The sequence below is a fragment of the Melospiza georgiana genome, chromosome 8 (genome assembly GCF_028018845.1).
Source record: "Melospiza georgiana isolate bMelGeo1 chromosome 8, bMelGeo1.pri, whole genome shotgun sequence".
Taxonomy (NCBI): Eukaryota; Metazoa; Chordata; class Aves; order Passeriformes; family Passerellidae; genus Melospiza; species Melospiza georgiana.
In genome coordinates this window covers 25211522-25232052 of record NC_080437.1, presented here as the reverse complement: position 1 = coordinate 25232052, position 20531 = coordinate 25211522, and the positions used below count along the sequence as shown (strand labels likewise).

At 47.1% G+C, this 20531-nt stretch overlaps 1 protein-coding gene across 1 annotated transcript in view; it reads right to left on the bottom strand.

Moving 5' to 3' along the window:
* The window catches only part of NEURL1 (neuralized E3 ubiquitin protein ligase 1), a 139704-nt gene extending 133202 nt beyond the window's left edge, over positions 1-6502 (bottom strand). The window contains exon 1 of the mRNA XM_058029361.1: positions 6356-6502. Coding sequence (XP_057885344.1) covers positions 6356-6440 — 85 coding nt within the window. The 5' untranslated portion in view covers positions 6441-6502. The remainder of the gene's footprint in view (positions 1-6355) is intronic.
* Between the last annotated feature and the right edge of the window lie 14029 nt (positions 6503-20531).

Below are 20531 nucleotides of genomic sequence, written 5' to 3'. Positions count from 1 at the left end.
TCCAAGAAAGCTTGTACAGGGACCTGGTTACAATCTCTTCTGCCTCCCAAATAAAGCCTGGATGTTCTGTGTATGGCTTTGACACTGACATGGCAATGAACCACCCTGTAAACAACCAGGCAGGGATACTTAGGATAAAGAGGATGGATCCAGCTAGAGACCAGCCAACACGAGAGCCGGCTCTATGCCTCCATCTACCACTGCAAGGTCTGAACAACCCAGCTGCACCTTTCACTGAAGTTTAAAGTTCTCATTTTAGCACTACCCTTATCAGCTAAACACAGGTAGCTTTAGGAAGATACCCTTGGGAAGTCAAAATGAGAAGGCCAAATGGTCTTTGTCACAAATGTCAAAGGATTCCTCTTTCATGACTTCTTCCAATCTTCCTTAGAAGTGGATCCATTTTAGCATCCATAGCATCCATCAAGAATGAACTCTACCAAGCAACTACCTACTGCAGGTGGCTACAGTCACCTTTTGTTCATTTTATGTCCTCCAAATTCTCGTACTGGAAGGGACAGTGAACAGTGGAGCTCTGCCCCTTCTTTACTTGCAAGTCGTTTCCATTCTAGTTGTCCCTTTTTCCAGAGACAACAGTCCTAGTTTATTCAATCATTCCTTATATTAAATTAATCCAGACTTATGACCATTCTTGTTACTCACCTCTGAATCTTTTCCAGTTCTTCCAAATCTTTCCTGAGATTTTGGAAGGAGAAGAACCAGAACTATACATAATATACACATTTACACAACAATCTATTAATGGCCTCTATTTTCCTCTGTTTGGCTTCCCTTATAATTTCTAGTATTTAATTTGCTTTATTTAATTACTGAGGCCTGGCACTAATATTTTTAGCTCAATCATCCAACTGATGTTTTGGTTCCTACTGGTTTTCAGAAGCAGACTTTCCTGCACTTGAGAAATATAGAGGCAAGAAACCAACTACATGATTTCGTGGGAAATTTGTGAAAAGCTGCAGCAGTACCTGCTCACCAACAGGCTTCATCGCCTTATGAAACAGACAATAGGAAAGGAAAAGTAAGATCAATAAATTGCTGTGTTTGAAACACTGAGCAATTTTAGGCAGTTTAAATGCAATAAATCAAAGTTCAGTAGCTTGGGGAAAAATCTAGTGCTTGGGAGAAGGTCATACAAACCTGACAACCTCAGGCAGGAAAAACCTTATACCCACAACCCAGACAGGTCAGAGGGAGACAAGCATACCCTTGACAGAGTAAAAGCAGAAGGGCAGGAAGCAGGAGGCATCCTTCAAAGCCTTGAATGATGAAACTTCTGACCCTGTAAGGCTGGAAGAAAATAATATAATACTTCAAAGAAGAACCAATTATGACAGCAATGGGAGCTGAGGTTATCTCACAGCATCACTATTGGTATCCCCACAATGCACTGCCTGTGATGTCTAAAAATGCTTCTGATGCACCCCAACTTCTAAGCCCTGTGACCATCAGTTGCTGATAACCTTTTACTCCCCCCTTAGCTCTATCTAAAGAGTGCACAAAATGGAGATGGCAGCAGGACAGTCTTTCAACAATAAACAATTATTGAAATGCCTTCACCAGCCAGATTACTATCTTCTATGTGTGTTTCAGAAGCTCATAAAGCACCAGGGAAATGGAGAAAAAGTCTGACATGTCTATGTGTCAGTGGAATATAATGTTTGGAGCAGCAACTGCAGAAATGCAGGACTGTGTAATCCTGACTGGTGCTCTCCATGGGTGAGGGAAAGCAGGAAAGCCTCTGCCTTCTTGGCCAAGGCTGCCAGTCTGGGGGCTGCAGCCAGAGAGGTGGCAACACCCCTCAGCAAACCACTGCTGATCCTCACTGACTGCAGGTGTCCCAGCAAAAGGACTAAGAACTGCTCTGTTGAGGTGCCAGGCTGCTTCATGTGATACTCTGAAGTATAAACCCCAACTCATTCTACAGACATCCCCCAGACCCATGAGTAAAAGCTGTCTGGATGAATGAGCAATAAGTACAGGCAGCCATAGGAGCACCCAGCACAATGTGACTAAGATCTTGTTGGAGCCTCCGGATGCCGCTGGAATACAAATAAAAAAGAGGAGCCCATGAGTAATCAGCACTGCTGAAAAGAGGATCCCTGGCAGCTGGGGCTGTTTCTGTAACACTGTGCATGCATCCTTTTGCAAAAATATCACAGGTGCATTCACCTATGAGAAAATCAACAGGAAGAAATCCTGCTTGCTGCCACTCACTCTTCAAGGCAAGAGGGGCTCGGGAAGGAGTACCAAACCTGAGTAGGAGGCTGGAGGAGAGGATTTAAGAGAGAAGACAGTAATAGTTTTTAGCTTTTACAATGTAATATTGATCTCCTGTCTACAGCAATGGCTAAGCCTTCTTGAAGCTGACACAAAGGAGGATAAAGAGCTACATGTCCATGGAGCACAGGAGATGGCATTCAAGTCCTGTGTCTCACTTCCGACCCAAGGACTAGAAAAACTTCATTTCTTTATCCTGGCCCAGCACATCTGGGAGCTACACCACAGCTCAAACAGGGCACACAGCCCACATCTCACAGGAGGAAGAGTTAAACACTTCCAGCAAGGTTGAGCAGTACCTAAGGAAAGAATGCAAAAGCCAGAGACTGGGAATATGTAACACTAGGCAAGGAGGGGAACTTAATGATACACCAGGATTAGAAAAAATGGTTAATAGAGGAGATAGAATAGACTATCTTGGAAGAACCTTGAGGGCAGGAAAGGAGTTGAACTGAGGATCCATCTCTTGAGAAATAATAAAACTCTCCTTGGCTGGAACAGTTCAATGCAGACTGCCCTGACACAACTAAATAAACAGTACACAGAGCCACTGATGAGAAGGCTGATCTTTTTCATCTCAGAATTCAGGAGATTAGATACAGCTGGAGTTTTCCCACTTGGCTTCCCTCCAAACAGCCATACACACCTTGTTTGATAGTTATCACAAACCATATTTCAGAGAGGGTGGACAGCAAAAATTTCCTGGAGTTTATCTGGCTGCATCCTTAAGGAGATTGTTACCAGATAATCATAATCTTTTGCACAGCATTAGGAAAGTACACAAAGGATCACCTTCTGTCACCCCTGACAAACTACATCTGGGTTATGGGAAGGGAAATACTAACAGGAATTCTGAAAATAATCTCACCTCAACCTCCCCATCATGATATCACCAAGTGAAAATCTCCTTCCAATCACTGGCCAGGACTTCAAGGTAAACAGCCACATCAGGACCATGGCATCACCTGCAGTCCTGGAGGAGTTCAGCTTTCACTGTCTCCAAAAGAGCAAAGCCTGTAGGCACAACTATGGCCCCAAAGTCTGGATTCTTAATGCAGATATGACATACTGCTCTAGAACAGATAGATAATTCCAAAGTGCTCAAGTCTAGTGGTTCCTAGTGAACAGTTATGTGAAGTGCTTTTATAAACAGCTGGACATAATAGATTTTAAAGTATTACCTTACTCAAAAGCAACTTGAAAATCATCAGCCTGCTTTGTTATTGCAGGTACCTTCATAAAGACCTGCCTATTTCAGTTACCTGGTTTTAAAACTGCAGCTGAAGCCTGAGAGTCAAGTTGTGTGCTTTCCTCCTTTTGCAGGACCATCCACAGCAAAGCAAATATTCTGCCAGCCGTGTCAGCCTTCGTGAGATTTCTGTCTCATGCCTTCAACACCAGAAGTATCACATGGTCTTCAGAAGATTTATGTAACTAAAGGTGACCATTTTTAGCAGGACTAAGAGAAAGACATAAAAATTTCCAGCACAAGTGGGCGACAGCTCTACCATGTGCAGAGATGTTACTTCTTACTTGGGTGAGATGAACTTGTAAGGCACAGGGACTGAATTCAAAGTGTGCAGACCACTTGGGGAAACAATGCAATCACAGCTGCTTCTCAAGCAAGAATGAGCTCTAATCACCCCAACACCAGGTCAGGAAGAGGCTGTCCCAGAGTAAGAAAGTATTACATGGTGGCCAACTTATAAAAGTTCTGTATCCCTTAACACTAAGCCAGACACTGAAGGAAGAACAACTGGGGACCTTCAACTAAAATATACTTTACAAAATGTTAAATGGCAGATATGTAACAAAACTGTGTGACATTCATACTTTCACTGCTATGCCTTGAGTCCATTTTACAGAAACCTGTCAAATGCAATCAGACTTGTTTATTCTGCATTTAAATAGGACCTGAGGCAGTCTGGTTTCAAAAAAGACAGAAAAGGCACATATTGTCCCTGGCAGTTGCTTAGTTTTTACAACAAAGGCAATGCCTTGTTCATTCTTTATTCCAAATAAAAATTATTTCAATGCTCTGTTGCATTAGAATCTAGAGAATATTTATGCTTGCTGCCTCAGCACAGGTAGAAAAAGAATTAAAATGTAAATTAAAGGAAGAAATATAGAAACAAAGTGCCATTAACACACAACTCACTGCTCCCACCCCCCACAATCAGGTGATTCATACAGAGCATCCTCCAAATCTCACGTAAGCCACTGTTAATGGATTAAGTGGCAGTGTCCCTTCTGGCTTCAGTTTATAAATTCTTATCTGCTTAAGGTTGCTCCAGAAAGACTTCCAGCTGACAGCATGATTCTTAAAGAGACAAATCCTCCCTGGCAGTTTACAATTGCATACCAACAACAACAGCATTGCGTGTGCCTTCATGTTTGCACTGATAGAGGATGATGGTTCACTGCTTAGGATTCAGCATCCCCCTCCTTTCCAGTCTGATTTGAAGCACCACCATTGCTTGGGCTGAGTTTCTCACTGACTTTGTCTGTGACATAGCAATGAGCACTCCTAACATCTCCTTGCATGGCCATGATAAAACCACCCTCAGTTCACACAACTGCTCCAAATCACCCAAGTACAGACAAAGGGGGCAGAGAGATTCAGCAGAAGAATAATGCAAGTATCAGAAAATCCTTCCCCATAACAACCAGTTGCCCAGCTCATCATTAACCATTTCCACTCCTCTAGATCATGCCAAAGAAGTATCCAAAAGCCCAGCAAAAAATGAGGGTGAATAGCAGCATTCCTATTTTCCATGCTGGTGGCTGCATATTCTGCAACACATAGAGGAAGCTGCAACAAGTTATAATCTGAAATGGCTGTTAGAGCAGCACCTTCCCTCATTCCCTGCTTACAGAGAGATGTGTGACATCCTCTACCCCCATTGGCAAGTGTCTTTGGCTGTGAAAATGACCTTAGAGAAGAGGTACCCAGGTAGTGCTGAACACACACAGCGTGTGTGTACTGCTGCCTGAGCAGACTGTGTTCATGAACGATGGGCTATTTTCTGCTACCACCCTCCCAACTTACAGCAAAAGGGGTAAAAAAGAGCAGAGACAGGGGAGACCTTTGGCAGGCTCTCCTGCCCACATTACCCAAGTGACCCCCATCCCATTTGGTGCCAACAGGTCCCCAGGAGTTCAGAAAAGGGATGGCATCCTTTTGAGGAACAGAATAGCCACATCAGCGAGACAAGGAACCCCAAATACTCCCTGCCCTCCTCCGAACAGGACTGACAGTCCCATGCACACACACATTCATGGAGCTCTCAGAAGAGACGCCAAAGCAAAGCCTTCATTCACCAATAAGCACTCGGGGACTCTTGGTGCTCTTACTCCCCCAAATCGTTGTCCTTTGCTTTCCTAGGTAAGGAAAGAGCCGTGCACCCATCAGCCGCCCATGGGGCAGTGCTGGGGAAGAAGTGACAGCGCTGCGAGCAGGGCAGGGGGCTCACACCGCGAGAGGCTCGAGGTGCCAGGCACGGAGCATCCTACCCCGGGGAGCACAGCCTGCCCCAGGGTGTCCGGGGTGTCTGCCCCCGGGTGTCCGGGATGTCTGCCCCCGGGTGTCCGGGTTGTCTGTCCCAGGGTGTCCGGGGTGCCTGCCCCCAGGTTGTCTGGGATGCCTGCCCCAGGGTGTCCGGGGTGTCTGTCCCAGGGTGTCCGGGGTGCCTGCCCCTGGGTGTCCGGGATGTCTGCCCCCGGGTGTCCGGGGTGTCTGCCCCCGGGTGTCCGGGGTGCCTGCCCCAGGGTGTCCGGGATGTCTGCCCCTGGGTATCCGGGATGTCTGCCCCCGGGTGTCCGGGGTGTCTGCCCGGCGTGGGTGCTCAGGGTGCTCTGTGTCCCAGGGGTCTAACCCCACTCTGGACTCCCTGCGGTACCCGGGATTTGTGTCCTGCCGGGTGCCCATCCGATCCCCGGGTGTCCAGAGCATCCATCCCGCTCCGGGCTGCATCGGGTGCCTGCCTGGAGGGGGATGCTCGGGGTGCCGGGGATGCCGGGGGCGCTCGGGGTGCCGGGGGTGCCGAGCGAGCCGTACCTTTGAGGCGGTGGTGGCGGGCGCGGTGCAGGCGGCCCTGGCCGCCGCGGGGCAGCGCGGGGATGCTGGAGAAGCGGCTCCCCATGGCGGCATCCGAGCCGGGCCGGGCCGGGCGGCACCGCGCGAGGTCTCTGTCCCAGGGGCTGTGGCGGCTCGGAGGGCGCCGAGAACCGCGATGCCGCCTGCCGGCCCCCCTGCCCCGCTCGGCTCGGCTCGGCTCGGCTCGGCTCGGCTCGGCTCGGCTCGGCTCCGCCCGGCTCGGCTCCGCTCGGCTCCGCTCGGCTCAGCTCGGCGGGGCGGGGCGGCGGCACCGCGGCCCCCCCGCCGCGCCCGTCGCCATGGAGACACAGCTGTTCCGCCGGGGGCCGCCCCGCCCCGCCCCGCCCAGATGTGCCACCGCTGGCGCGACAGGTGGGGGGGACACGCGGGGCCCCCGCCGACCCCCGCCCCAGCACAAGGGAGCCCAGGACCACCAACCCCGAGGGGCAGACGCGGGGTCAGGGACATTGTTCCCTTCCCTTGCCAAGCCGGGACTTCCCTCGCACCTGCTGGCCCTCAACCCGCTTCCCCAGCCGCCTTCTTCCAGACAGGAAATTTGGGCCAAGCCCGGAGTCCAGGCGCTCCAAAGAAGCTGCCTCATGCATGGACGCTCACGCAGGAAGACCGGCTGTGGTGGGATGCAGCTGTCCTAAAGCAATTAGGATTCTCATGGATACAAACATGTCAGAGCCACGCTCTGGCAAAGATGGGCAAGCAGCTCCTTGCACAGTCGTAGGGCAAGTGGACGAGTAGGCAGCTGGGCTGAGGGGCGAGCAGGTCTCATTTGTAAACATGAACTCTGTATTTCCAGCCAGCTCATTACAGTGAGCCCAAAAAGAAACAAATGACCCTGAGATGAGATCAGTTGATTAGGGTGCTAACACCAAGGTTGTGGGTTCAATCCCTGCATGGGCCATTCACTCAAGAATTGGACTTGGTGACCTTTGTGGGTCCCTTTCAACTCAGAATATTCTGTGATTTGTGGCACAAGACTGGAATGGCCCTTAGAGGGGCAATTCCACCTCCTCATCGTACAATACCTTCCATCCTGTTGAACCTAATTGTCTCCAACCAACAAAAGAAAAAAAAAAAAAAAAAACCAAACCTGTTCTTTCTCCATTTCTTTTCTCTAATCTCTCTCTCTGCCTGTCCTTGAATTGCAAAAGATCTTGAGCAAGGACTGTCACTTTTCTGGGAAGTTTCATGTTTAATGTGGCAGAAAGAGGCGTCAATGTAAGGCAAATTATAATGGAAAGAAGCATCTTTCCATTGTATAAAAGAGATCTTGAAAAAGGAAAGGCACCAGTTTTGGACTGGAGGCATAGGGAACATCCATGTAAGCACAGGAAAGATTTCTGTGCAGTCATCCATTAAATGACAGGCACTCACACATGTGAGAGCAGGCTGCTAACTGTGCCTTGTGTGATAGCTCACACGAGGGGAACCTGTTCCCAGAAGGACCACATGCTTTCTGGGAAAATCTACCAGGATTCTGCCAAATGCACCCTGAGCTTTAGACACCAGGCACCACTTTAACCTTGGTGCCATAGTGAGAGTATTAAACTGTGTCCCACATGGCTGGTGGGGTTTGTGCTCAACCACCTCCCCTTTCAACCTGGATAACCAAGGTGGAGCCCAGTTCCATCAGTGAAAAGAGGAAGCCTTACAGACTTGCTTTAGCAGCATGTTCAGCTACCATGAGGGATGGGCTTTGCTTTGCCTGGCACAGCAGCCTGCAGCTGACACCTGGGGACAAATGTAAAACAGCACCAGGGGTTGTTGTGATTGTACCTTGGTTCACTTTATCGAAGAGCCTTTGAATTTGTTCCTTTTATTGGTTGGAGAAGGAGAAGGAGGGGCTGCTTGCTGTCCTTGCCAACTTATGCCAGCTCTTCCTGCAAAAAACGTTGAGCAGGGTGAGAAATATGCTCTGTGATCACAGGGGCCCTTGATAGACAAAACAGGATCACACTGATTCTGGGTTTTTGCCTTTTTCCTGTGCTTTAGCAACAGGGAGCATTGAAACAGCTTGCTAAAACTGCAGGGCTTTCACACCAGCAAGTCAGGACTTTCCTTGTGTGTTAGTGTTATCAATTGAATTGGCTAATTAGAGACATGCAATTCCTTGGTACCAGCCCTGCCAGGCAGTGGGGACCTGGTGCAGAGCAGGATGAGTTTACAGTGACCTAAAACTCCTCTCCACTTTCTGAATTAGTGCATGGGCACCTGATTTCCAATTTGTAATTTGTGCTTAGAAGTCAATGGAGACAACGCAGCCACTCCATTAATTTCACCTGGATTTAGTATCAGCTAGCACTGTGACTGTAACTATGGGCAAACACAAGGAGAAGGCTCTGCACAGCCACATCTGCTCATGGAACAGAAGTCACCAAACCACCCATCAGTTCTCCACCCAGGAGCTGGGTGCAAGGATGAGCTGCAGCTGCTCAGCTCAGGCATGGGAGAAAGACCACAGAGACAGGATGTGGAGGAGGATTTGTAGAGGCTGGAGGGGAGGATCTAGTGCTGGGTGATGAGGCAGATAACCAGCTGCTGGGCTGGGTGCACAGGGGTGCTTTCAGACTGCAAAGGGGGCAAGGTCAGATCAGTGCACTTGCATCAGAACTTCAACAGACATGGAAGAAAAGGACACACCTATCCATGAAATCTGGAGATCTGCATGCTGCAGGGAGAAAAGATCCTCTGGAAGATATTCATTGCATCTAATTGTTGAGCTAATCCCTAATTTGTGTATTTTAAACTGCCTGAATGAAACAGGCCTTCTTGATGTGGCATGCATCATACAAAAATCAAATACCCTGCAGCCACTATATCAGGAAGGTTTAGCCCATTGCTGTCACCTTGGAAACTTATGAAAACTAGATGTAAGAGTCAGATGAGACAGAAGCAAATTTGGCCTTGTGAGTTAAAATAGGACAGGATGACAAGAGACCACTCTCAGTCACAGGTGAGCAACTGTGTTTGTGTCTAACAGGACAACAGATTTCACAGCAGCAACCAGAAGAGTATGTGAAGATAGAGATTATAGGTTAAAGTGAAGAAGGGAAAAAAGATCTGCAGATATAAAGCCTCTTAAGATGCTTAGTCTCAGACAGCAGTCCAAAAAAGCCATCATGACAAGTGATCATCCAATTTCATGCTTTTTCCCTGAAAAAACTAAATCCCATGTCACCTCTTATTTAAGAAACGTAGATACTTGTTTTATATGAGCAGGGCAGGAAAGAAGTGTCCATCTTCTGTGACATACTGACTGTACAGTGTGCAGACTGGGGAAAATGCTTTGTGCAGACATCTTGATGCTTTAGATTAATTCTGTTTATTTTCTGACCTTTACATTTGCAGTTCTCCCATTCATCAGCAATGGATTCACTTGATAGTATGATAACAAGAGGAAGCTTTTGCATATTTTAGCAGCCATTTTGCGGAGTGCTACTTCAATATTTGTTATGAGCTGTGCTCAAAGACAATCATCTGAAGACAAAGAACCCAAAAAAACAGGGGAGAACAAACAGGTGGTTGGAAAATATTAATTTCTTCCACATGCACTGCTTACATTTTTTGAGCTCTGACATGAAAGCACAATTATACTCTTGCAATGCCTCTGTGAGGAGGGTTTAAGTACCTTTTAATTCAAGTCTATTGTGCCCCTCACACTGGGAAACTGAGTGAAGCCTGTTGAGCCCCAAGTGTATTTCAGAGCAACCCCAAGTCTGCTTCCTCCCACAGCAGAAAGCTTCAGGGGGACATTTGTGCCACATCCTGTGGCCCAAATCTCACCACTAAGCTGGGGCTTACTAGAAAGGCCAGTACTGAGCAGAGGATATTTCCAGGGGAATCAGCTCCTCCCTATTTAAAGGGTCCTTTGATGTACAAGAGAAATCTAACAGGAATTTAGCACAACTAATAGTCAAGCCTTTGATCTTCCCTTTGGAGTTTCACTGGCTGTCAGACAGCCTGAACCCCTACTTCCAGCAATAGGAGCCAGAGATTTCTCCCTGGCACTTTACAGTGAGTTTGCCACCTTCACAGATTGACCAGTGTTGCAGGGTTTTTGTTGCTATTCACTTAACTCTTGGGGAATTTCTCCCTTGAAACTTTTTCTTAGACAATGGACCTTCCTTTTAGTCTCACCTTCATATCTCTGTCAAGATGGTGGGTATTGCTACAGAGGTGGCAGGCAGCCCATTGTAGCAGAACACAGACTCTGAGGGATACTTGCCTTCTAAAAAAGATCCTACATTCTTTCCAGATCTGAATGGCTGTAAGTTAAAGGAAGGATATATCAAGACTTTGATGACAGATGCCAGTGTCAATCTCATATCCTATTTCTGCATCAAAATATTTGCTCTTAATTGAATTTACTGTGCAAATTAACAGTGGAGGTGCCCAGATTTCTAAATGGGTCATTGCAAGCCAACTTTACATCATGCTGAGAAGTCAGCATGCTTGAGGAATATTGGGGAAAAAACCAAATATTTACTAAATGTGATGAGTTAGAGAAAGGAGAAGTGTATTCAGGATGTTAAGGATGTTAGTCTGAACCTCTAAATGTGTTTGACATCCTCAGTACCTTAAATGGTGGGTTAGATTATCAAAGACACCCAACAGCTTTGGTGTATTTGGTCAGAATTTCCTTTCTCCATGTGGTTCCAGGATAACAGTCTATCTTCACAGGTTCCAAAGACTACAAGCTCCAAATAAACTTAAAGCAATAAGAAAAGTCTTGGCTTTGATTTCCCAGTCTTCCACAGTCTGCAGAGCCTGCACACAGCCAGCACCACCACACAGAGTGACACCAGCAGTATGAAAGAGCCACCCAAGATGGTCTTCCCACATCTGACTCAGCCTTAAACTGGCCATAGAAACAGGATGTGTTCAGATGTGTCCTCCTGACGAGCTCTCATCCAAGTCAGTCAGGCCCTCTGTAGTCCCTGGAGCTGAGCACCCCCCTCAGGGGTCCCAGAAAGGCTGAGACTGCTCATTCATTCCCTCCTGGTCCACACAGGGCCTTCTAGGCTGACTGAAGGGAAATTGGCTGAATCTCAAAAAGATGACCTGGAAACTGCAGCAAAAGCTCTCTCTATCCGTTCTACAGAGCCCTGCTGGTGGCACTGGATCTGTAGCCTGCTGGTAGCATCTGAAGTCAACATTTCTCTTTGCTCCTTGATGCAAATAGTGGAAGCCAGCCAGCACAAACTCAGAAATGTCAAGTTTGCTATCATAAAGCTCCACTGACTCTCAATTTAAAGAGCATCATGATGAGGAGCACTTCCCACCAGGAGAATGTCATGAACTGCTGCATTCAGCATATCAGCCACAACTCTTTCCTTTTCCAAGGATACAATCTAGTCCCAGCAGTGAGGATTAACCCCTCCAGACAAATATTAGCCTTAATTTTGGTTTAACAGCCAGGATCAGCTAGAATGAGTATCAAAACTGTTCTGCTGAAATGCTCAAATAAACCAGAGAGGAACAGGAGAGAGCACAAGTCCCCAACAGCACTTATTTGAATAATCTTGCTGACAGATCTGTTCTTTTCTCAGAATTTCCAGTCTGCATAACAGATCACAATATGAAATCAGGTACTGTCACTGGGCTCTGATAAATAGGGATGCAAGGACTAAATATTCCCTTTCCATATGAATAAATACTCCAATTCAAACAGCACCACTCGCATTGTTCACGCTGTCACCAAAATCCTGCAGGCAGCTTCACAGCTTAGTAACTGAGCAGCACCCATCATTATTCACTTCATGAGCAGATACAGTTTTCAGCTCTCATTTACTGACAACATGTTCCTGACATTATAATCTCTTCTAAAAGCTTCTGCATGAGTTATAGCTACTGCATTCAAAAGGAAATTTTGCATCTCTGCCTCTGAATTACTGACAATATTTTCAATGTCTCTGAGACATTTAGGGAACAAATTTCCCCTTAATTTTAAGACTGAAAACAAAGGAAAAGCTATTACACCATTAGGCTAATTTTTGCAATACTCTAATGACTGTCAGTTAAAATCCTACAACTTCCAGTCTGAATTTGCTGAGTTGCAAGTTCCATGTCAGTGGAGTTTCTTAGATACTTTTGTGTTTGATCCAAAAGGCAAAGCAGATACTTATGAATTGTAGTTCCATCATTCCTCCTTCTTCTGCACAAATGGAACAGGTCAAGACCCTAATTACAGCCTTGCTAGAAGTTAAGGCTAATTGCCAAAGCTTTTGCTTTTATTCTTTTTTCCTTTTGCTTTTATTCTCACAGTTCTTTTCTTCACTGTCTCCATCTCTGCAGTAGTCAAAAACCTTTATTGTGAAATTCTGTCTCCTCATTTTAGGAGGGAATTCAATAACAAGAGCTGGATCTGCAATGCTTCTCTCTACTTCCAGAGTGCACTTGCAGCTAACAGAGCACACAGGCAATAAAACAGTGATCATGCCAGAGACTGAGAAGGTGGTAGTGTGAAATAACCCAAAGTGCAATCCCTGCCTTACACTTACATGGCTGAACTGTTCTGCTCTGCTGCCCAGGGTGGAGAGCTGAGGCTGTGAGCCAGCAAACACCCGAGTGAAATCAGGTCTGGGTGTTGTGTGTGCCCCGGGCCAGAGAAGCCACTTTGTGGTGGCTTTGCAGCCACTGGGTGCTGGCTTGGGTCCCCTCAAAATCATCTTCAATCACAGAGAGATGATTTACTCCTAAAGAGCAAATGGGGCTGGGAAGGCCCGATGGCTGGGAAAGGGCAGGTCAGCACCAGGAGCAGGTCAAAGGCGCAGAGCTGGGCTGAAGGTGAGGCGTCTTGGCTGGGAAATTGGTGGCAAGAGAGCCTTGAACTGCTGAGGGCTCTGGCTGAGACCAAGCCAGGGAGGGATCAGCACTCTCGTGAAGCTCCTCACTCACCTCTGCTGTCACTCCATCCTTGTTTCTGATGTGGATCCCAAGTGTTCTCTGTGCCCCTCAGAGTCACTACAGCACGTTACTCTGCAGAGATGGACTGTGCTAAATGAAAGTGAAAATGAGGTTTAGAGACAAGAAGGGAGAGAAAGACATGAGGGGGGACATGGGGGCTGGCCATGAGAGACAGGGATTCATTTACAACAGCATGTTTAGTCTGTGTGTGGCACCAAAGCCAAGACACTGAGTTCCCCAGGAGACCTTAACACAGAACAGTTCAGGGGTGTTCAGAGCTCTTGGAAAAGGTCCATACCCAAAGCCCTGTTACAGCAGATAAACCTCAAGGAGCAGAGGGGTGGCTGTCACAGCACCACAGGATCCCATCATCCCACATGGTGTGATTGTAGCTATTTGCTTTGGAAAGACAGGAGTAGTTAGGGATGTTACCAAAGGCAGCATGAGAAGATGATTATCCTCTGCAGAACACCAGGCACTGCAGGTAATTACTGTCTGTGCAACCATGAGAATTTAGCTTGGAACAGAGGCTATGGAAAATTGTAGTGTACCTTAAAAGACCATTTCCTCTGAGTCCACGATTGTTAGTATTAAGTAAAGTTATAAATTGTCTTTAATATAATATATAATCTTGTCTTTAAAAGGTATTTCATGCTCTGCAAGGAGGCCCAGGACAGAGAGGACAGAGTCTCTTTTGTGATGAACTATCTGTCTCTGATGTTGGCACATTTCTCTCCTTAGCTCTTTACAAAAGCTTGTCAGGGGGTGGATGGGGATGATAGGGATGGTGGTGCAGCTGGAATGGTTGGTGGGTTTTACCCTATGGTTTCTGTAAGATTACCTGCTGTTTTGGAGGAAGTTTTTTTTTCTCTCTTGGAACTACTTCTTTTAAGAGCATGCATTAATTACTCCTCACGATTATGTGGCAAGAGCAGTGAGCAGAAACCTGCCAGAGCCCAGCAATGCAGCAGTAAACCCACCTGCAGACACCTCCTCCTCCAATCTTCCCTTTGAAAAGGTGTTAGAGCTTGAGCTTTTAAGCTTGTAAAAAAGTTCCAAAGGCAGAATGTGTGAGAGAGATGAAATGGGAGCTGAACAGAGAAAGGAAAACTGTATCTTCAAGTCTAAACATCCTGGGATTCCTATGATTTGTTAATTTCCCTTTTATCATGGTCAAGCATATGTTGAAATCTGCCACAGAGATCATCCACAAGTCTCTTGCCATCACAGATAATATCTGCTGCTGGTGAGAGACCCCCCTGAAAAGGTTAAGTCAGGATGGCATTTTCCTGTGGGAAAGTCAGATAACTGCATTTGTGTTCACAATGTCCTAGAGACACCCAACACCATACAAATATTATAAATATACACAGAAAGGAAGATTAACGATGTGCAGGTGGGTTATAAACACAGATAAAGACAAGAGCTAGATGACAAGACAATTTGGTGAAACAGGACTCTAATTCTGCTGGATGATGAATTGCAGCTACTGTGAAGCACCAACTTTCTTCAAATGCTTCAGTGATGTGTGCTTCAGGTGACCCTGGCATTAGGAGGAATATGAAATGGCATTTTTGTACCAGAACATGGATATTTAGGACTGGAGGTCACCTGTTACTCTGCAGAGGAGCTAATGGCCAGACAGCAGTGTCTGTGTGTGTGTGTGTGTGTGTGTGTACACTCTACCAACTTCCACTGTATTTAAGCTGTTACTTGAACCCCAGATATTTGAGAAAACTCCTTTGTACCAAATAAGGACAAGAGCTCTGGGAGAAAACATTGATATTTGCCTGGATTATCAAGATGTCCTCTTTCTAAACGATCCTGTTATCTCTACTCTTGAACGAACACCTAAAAGTCCGGCCGCTCTCCAGCTGAGGCCCCTCGCTCCGCAGGAGTCCACAGAGCAAGAGAGGTTTCTGTCTGGGGGAGAAGGCGTTGGGAAAAGCAGCAGCAGCCGGGGGTAGAGAGCTGTCAGAGGCGCTCAGCGCTCCTCGCACGGGCTCGGTGCCGGCTGGCAGCGCCCGAGCGGGGCCGAGGAGCGGCTGTGGCTCCGTGCTGGGGCTGCCCGGCTCAGTGAGGGGCTCAGCGCTCCGTGCTGGGGCTGCCCGGGCTCAGGGAGGAGCTCAGCTCTCCGTGCTGGGGCTGCCCGGCTCAGTGAGGGGCTCAGCGCTCCGTGCTGGGGCTGCCCGGGCTCAGGGAGGAGCTCAGCTCTCCGTGCTGGGGCTGCCCGGCTCAGTGAGAGCTCAGCGCTCCGTTCTGGATTTGCCCTGCCCGGCTCAGCGAGGAGCTCAGCGCTCCGTGCTGGAGCTGGCCCGGCTCAGTGAGAGCTCAGCGCTCCGTGCTGGGGCTGCCCGGGCTCAGTGAGGGGCTCAGCGCTCCGTGCTGGGGCTGCCCGGGCTCAGTGAGGGGCTCAGCGCTCCGTTCTGGATTTGCCCTGCCCGGCTCAGTGAGGAGCTCAGCGCTCCGTGCTGGGGCTGCCCGGCTCAGTGAGAGCTCAGCGCTCCGTTCTGGATTTGCCCTGCCCGGCTCAGTGAGAGCTCAGCGCTCCGTTCTGGATTTGCCCTGCCCGGGCTCAGTGAGAGCTCAGCGCTCCGTGCTGGGGCTGCCCCACCGGGACCGGCACGGCCGCTGTCCAAGGGTGCGACTGCTGGCTTCTGATGGGAAAAGATGCTGGGTTTGGGGAGTTTTGCAGAGAAATGCTGCAATGAGCTGAGTTTTTTCTGTCTTTGACTTGCTCTGAGGCAAGTTCAGACTAGCACTGGTACCTCAAGGAAAGCAAAGGCAAATCCAAATCCAAACCCTGACCAATTTAAATACTGATCCTTCTGTCACAGCAGGGGGTTTTAAACATCACTTCCCATGAGACATATGGCATTGGAAGAATAAAGCTCCCACCTCAGAGGACCAAGACAAGAATAATTTTAACACCTCTGGAGAGAGATTGGGTCTTCTTGCAACATGAAAATGCCTGTAGTGTTTTACTTATGATGTCTTCATGCATACCTTGCTTTTCTTGGGAAACTCTGCTTCATGGATTCCATTCTGAATGTTGTGGTTCTTTTCCCCCTTTGCAAATCTTTTTCAAGTTCTACCAAATAAAAAAATCCCCATAGTAACGAGTTCTATTTTATGGGTACCTCTGTATTTGCAGATATACCTAGAGGTAGGTCTTGGGAGGTTCAGAGTGGACATCAAGACAAAGCTCTTCCCTAAGAGGGTTGTCAGTCAGAATATACTCCTCAGAGAAGTGGCCATGGCACCAAGCCTGACAGAGTTCAAGAAGCATCAGGATGATGCTCTTAGACACCTGAATAATTTCAGATAATCCTGTGAGGAGCAGGGAGTCGGACTCAATGACCCTTGTGGGTCCCTTCCAACTGGCAATATTCTATGGCTGCACAGTTTTCAGCAGAGAGTGGATCCTGCCCACCACCCAGTCCTCCCTCTCAGTTCCTTCTGCAGTTTATTTGCAGCACATAGGAAAGGCTCAAGATTGCTCTAGCACCTTTGCAGCCCAGAAAATTTCTGATATCTGCCAAAACTTCATGAAGGTTTGTAGTGGAGATACATACATGAGGTGAGCCCTGAAGCATCCTGGAGGACACCTGTGCTCCAGCTCCAGCCTCACATCGGAGCTGTGGGAGCTCTGACCCCGATCCCGGAGCGCACCACAGCAGCGCTGGCAGGGCTGGTCCGCCCGGCTCCGCTTCCAGGGGTGCTCGGCACTGCTGAAAAATCTCCCTCTCGCCTCTGAGTGCGTGGGAAGGGCAGGGGAGGGAGGGAAGGCAGCGCCGGAGGAGCCGCAGCTCCGCTCTGTGGTGGCGGGCCCCGCTGCAAGCTGAGGACAGGACAGCAGCTCGCTCTAACCCAACACTGCCGAGCACAGCCTTTTTGTGGCACAAAGAAAAGATGTTTCCTCACCGTTTCGAGCCTTTGCTCTGCTCCCCTCCATCCTTCCCTCCCGCTCTAATCCCTCTGTATGCAGGCACCCTTCACTCCCCGGTTTTATCCTGCCCCCCAGGATACAGCAGGGATACTGGGACGTGCCTCACAGCCCACTGCCTGACTGCAAAACACGGTCAGCTGGGCTTCATCCTTCGAGTAAAAAAAATATTTTTTTGAGAAAAAAAGAGCAAAATTTACCTACAATTTTCTCTTTCTATCCTTACAAGTTTTTCCATTCCTGACGCACAAATTAGAGAAATACAGGATCACTCCTTACAAAATATCTGTGACATCAGATATAGTTTTTAGATATGACTTACCTAAGAGGTTTTGGTGAATTAATAACGCAGTACAGAGAGAAATTTCGACTTAAAAGCCATTAATCTTTTAAGGCTACTGAGGGATGTGGTCTGCTTCCTAGAGTAGTCACACTGGACAAAGACTAGGTCAGCCTTAAATCCAAATGCAGACGCCCAAAGTCATAGCACTGAGATGGTTTTGTCATTCAACTTCCATTTCCTTTTAAACACCTAAACAGTCTCTGTAACATCTCTGCAAACTGAAGACAAACTGATCCCTCAAGAAAAGTTTTTTATCAGTGGTCTTCATCCTGTAAACTGTGGATTTCCCAGGGCTGGAGCTTAATTTTGAGTGTCTAAAAAGAACAACAAAAAACCAAACAAAAAAAAAAAAAACCCAAAAAAACCCACAAAACCCAACCAACCCCAAAAAAACCCAAAATAAAAAACAATAAAAAACAAGACACACAAAAATACCCCTAGCTAAACATCAATAGATATGTGGATATTAGCAAATCTGAAAAAAAGTCTGAAAAATCTCTGAGCTGCAATATTTAGAGATCCTCTGTTTTCTTCATTCTCCACCTTATTCCCTAATTCCCTCTTAGCTGGGAAGAGACTCTGTCTCAAATGATGTCACTGCAGCACCAGCTCCAAGCCAAGCAGATAAATGGCCTTACAAAACTCCCTCTTAGTCAGAAATGGTGTGAATTAGGTCAAGATTGGGATAATGCAGAGATCAGGAAATAAGTCTACTAAGTAAGCCAAAAAGCAAAGTGTTAATGGCCAGGACAGCAATACATAATGAGCTCTTAAGAAGAGCAACACATAACTAAGCCACATATTTCCTCACTGGCAGTCAGCTGCATGGTGGTGCTTTAATGAAGTTACAAGGCAGAACACAGGAATATTTAATCTCCAGAGATCATCATTAGTGAGGATAAACTACATTTTACAATGCTGCCATTATTTTTGCTAGCATCTCATTAATCATTTAATGATCATTACTCATTATTTACTTAGCCTGGACAGAGTACACAGCTGTGCAGAGATACCCACAGAATCACAGAATTCAGGTGGTCCCTGCCTGTGGAGCCAATAAAGCTGATGATTGTCACTGCTACCAGTGACTATCAGCAGTTTGCATAGGAGGAAATACTACCTATGTCCATCTTCATGGGCAGTTGAAATGGAAGTTGACTTCTGCTGTGATAAATTGAAGATGCTGAATGGTTTCAGTGAGGAGTAAAATCCTCTGCCAGATCTGGAGAAAAAAGAAGGCAATCATATTGCTCTGCTGTCCTCAGTGGAGGACTGGGCCCCCAAACTGTTTCCAAAAGGCCAGAGAAAATAAAGCTCAGCTGCAGCCTGCTGGCCAAGCATAGACTGTGTACTCTGTCCAGGCTCTCAGGGTGTCTCCCTGTGGGCCCAAGGGTTTGGAACAGGCTCACCTGAGCTGCAGAGGAACAGCAACCTGGTCTGCAGGCACAGCTGCTGGGAAAGGCCATTTACAGTGGCAATGGCCTTCACTCAAACACAAGGTGACAAATTTCCTCTAAGCCTTGAAAAAGCACCAACCCTTGTCCTCTGAATAAACACAGCCAGGTGGAAGGGGTTTCCAGCTCAGCAGCTGAGAGGTGCCCAAAACAGAGACTGGAGCACAGTCCTCCCATGGTGACCTGGGCAAGCATGGGGTGCTCCCACATCCAGGGATGTGACATTTCACCAGTGCCTTACTCACCCTCACAGTACCCACTGCTGGAAATGGGGCAGGTCAACATGCTGGAGGACAGGAGAGAGATTATTTTAATCCTTGTTTCCTCTTCATTTTGCCCTAAGGACTGACTAATCAAATGTGATAAATTTTGAGAAACGTTTTGAACACTTGTCCATCTCTAGCTATTTACTTACCTCAACAGGCATTTCTCTCTTTCCCCAGGAAGCTCTGAATGTCTTTCTCTGCAAGTTCAGGAATATTCCCTTTCTTCTACAGTTCAACAACTCCATGTCTCAGCTCTGAATCTCTGGTGATATCCCAATCACATCCTTTACAGACCTCTAACATCCAGGTTAGAGGCACCTGGGAGAAGTAAAATTCCCTTGTAGATCATCCTGTCCAGAGGAAGTTTCCTGCTCTTTTTAGGTCTTATTTTCCTGAGCTGTTTTAGGTCTTATTTTCCTGAGCTGTAAGGAGCTGTTTAGCCTTTACTGTGTTTTTGCCCAGGAGAGCCAGAAAGGCAAAATGATTTTTCTAAAGCAATTGTTCTACAGAGAGTGCACAACACCTTCTGAAGCCGAGTCAGCACATAAATGTAAACCATTAAATGAGAAACCCACTGAGTATTGAAGCAGTTGAGAATCAAGACCGGCTGCACCCTGGCTAAATATCAACTGTGGAGTTCAGCCAGGGGTCATGATGCCCTATAACAGCAATGTGGAGGGGTCCTGATGTCCTATAATGGAAACATGAGCTGGTTAGCCAGGGGTTTTTATTGCTGACGGATGAACATTAACAGGCAATTCACTCACAGGTAAAGGAGAGCACAAATATTATGGTTGGAGCAAATGTATTTCATTAAAGCAACTGTGCAAGTTGCTGTTCAGACTGGAGGAGATGGCATTCATCTGTGATTCATCTGTACAGATACAGGTACCTCCTCCCTGATGATCCTTTCAACATGATCCTATCAATACAACCAATGGGAGACAGCATGGGCAGAAACAGTGCTGGCAGATAGGAGAGAATTCCTCTTTTTTAATGAAATAGTTAAAAGTAACACCCTTTTTCCCTCCCCCTTTCCTGAATACATTTGGAAACCTGAGCTGAGAAGAAATCTGGAAGTGTTTTCAGAGGAAAGTCGGGGAGAGGAAAATTATGTTCAATATGTCAGGAAAAAAACTCAGAACTTCCTTGTGTGGCAATGACTTGTCTTTATCTGTAAAATGAAGTTCTGAGACAAAAAGCTGAT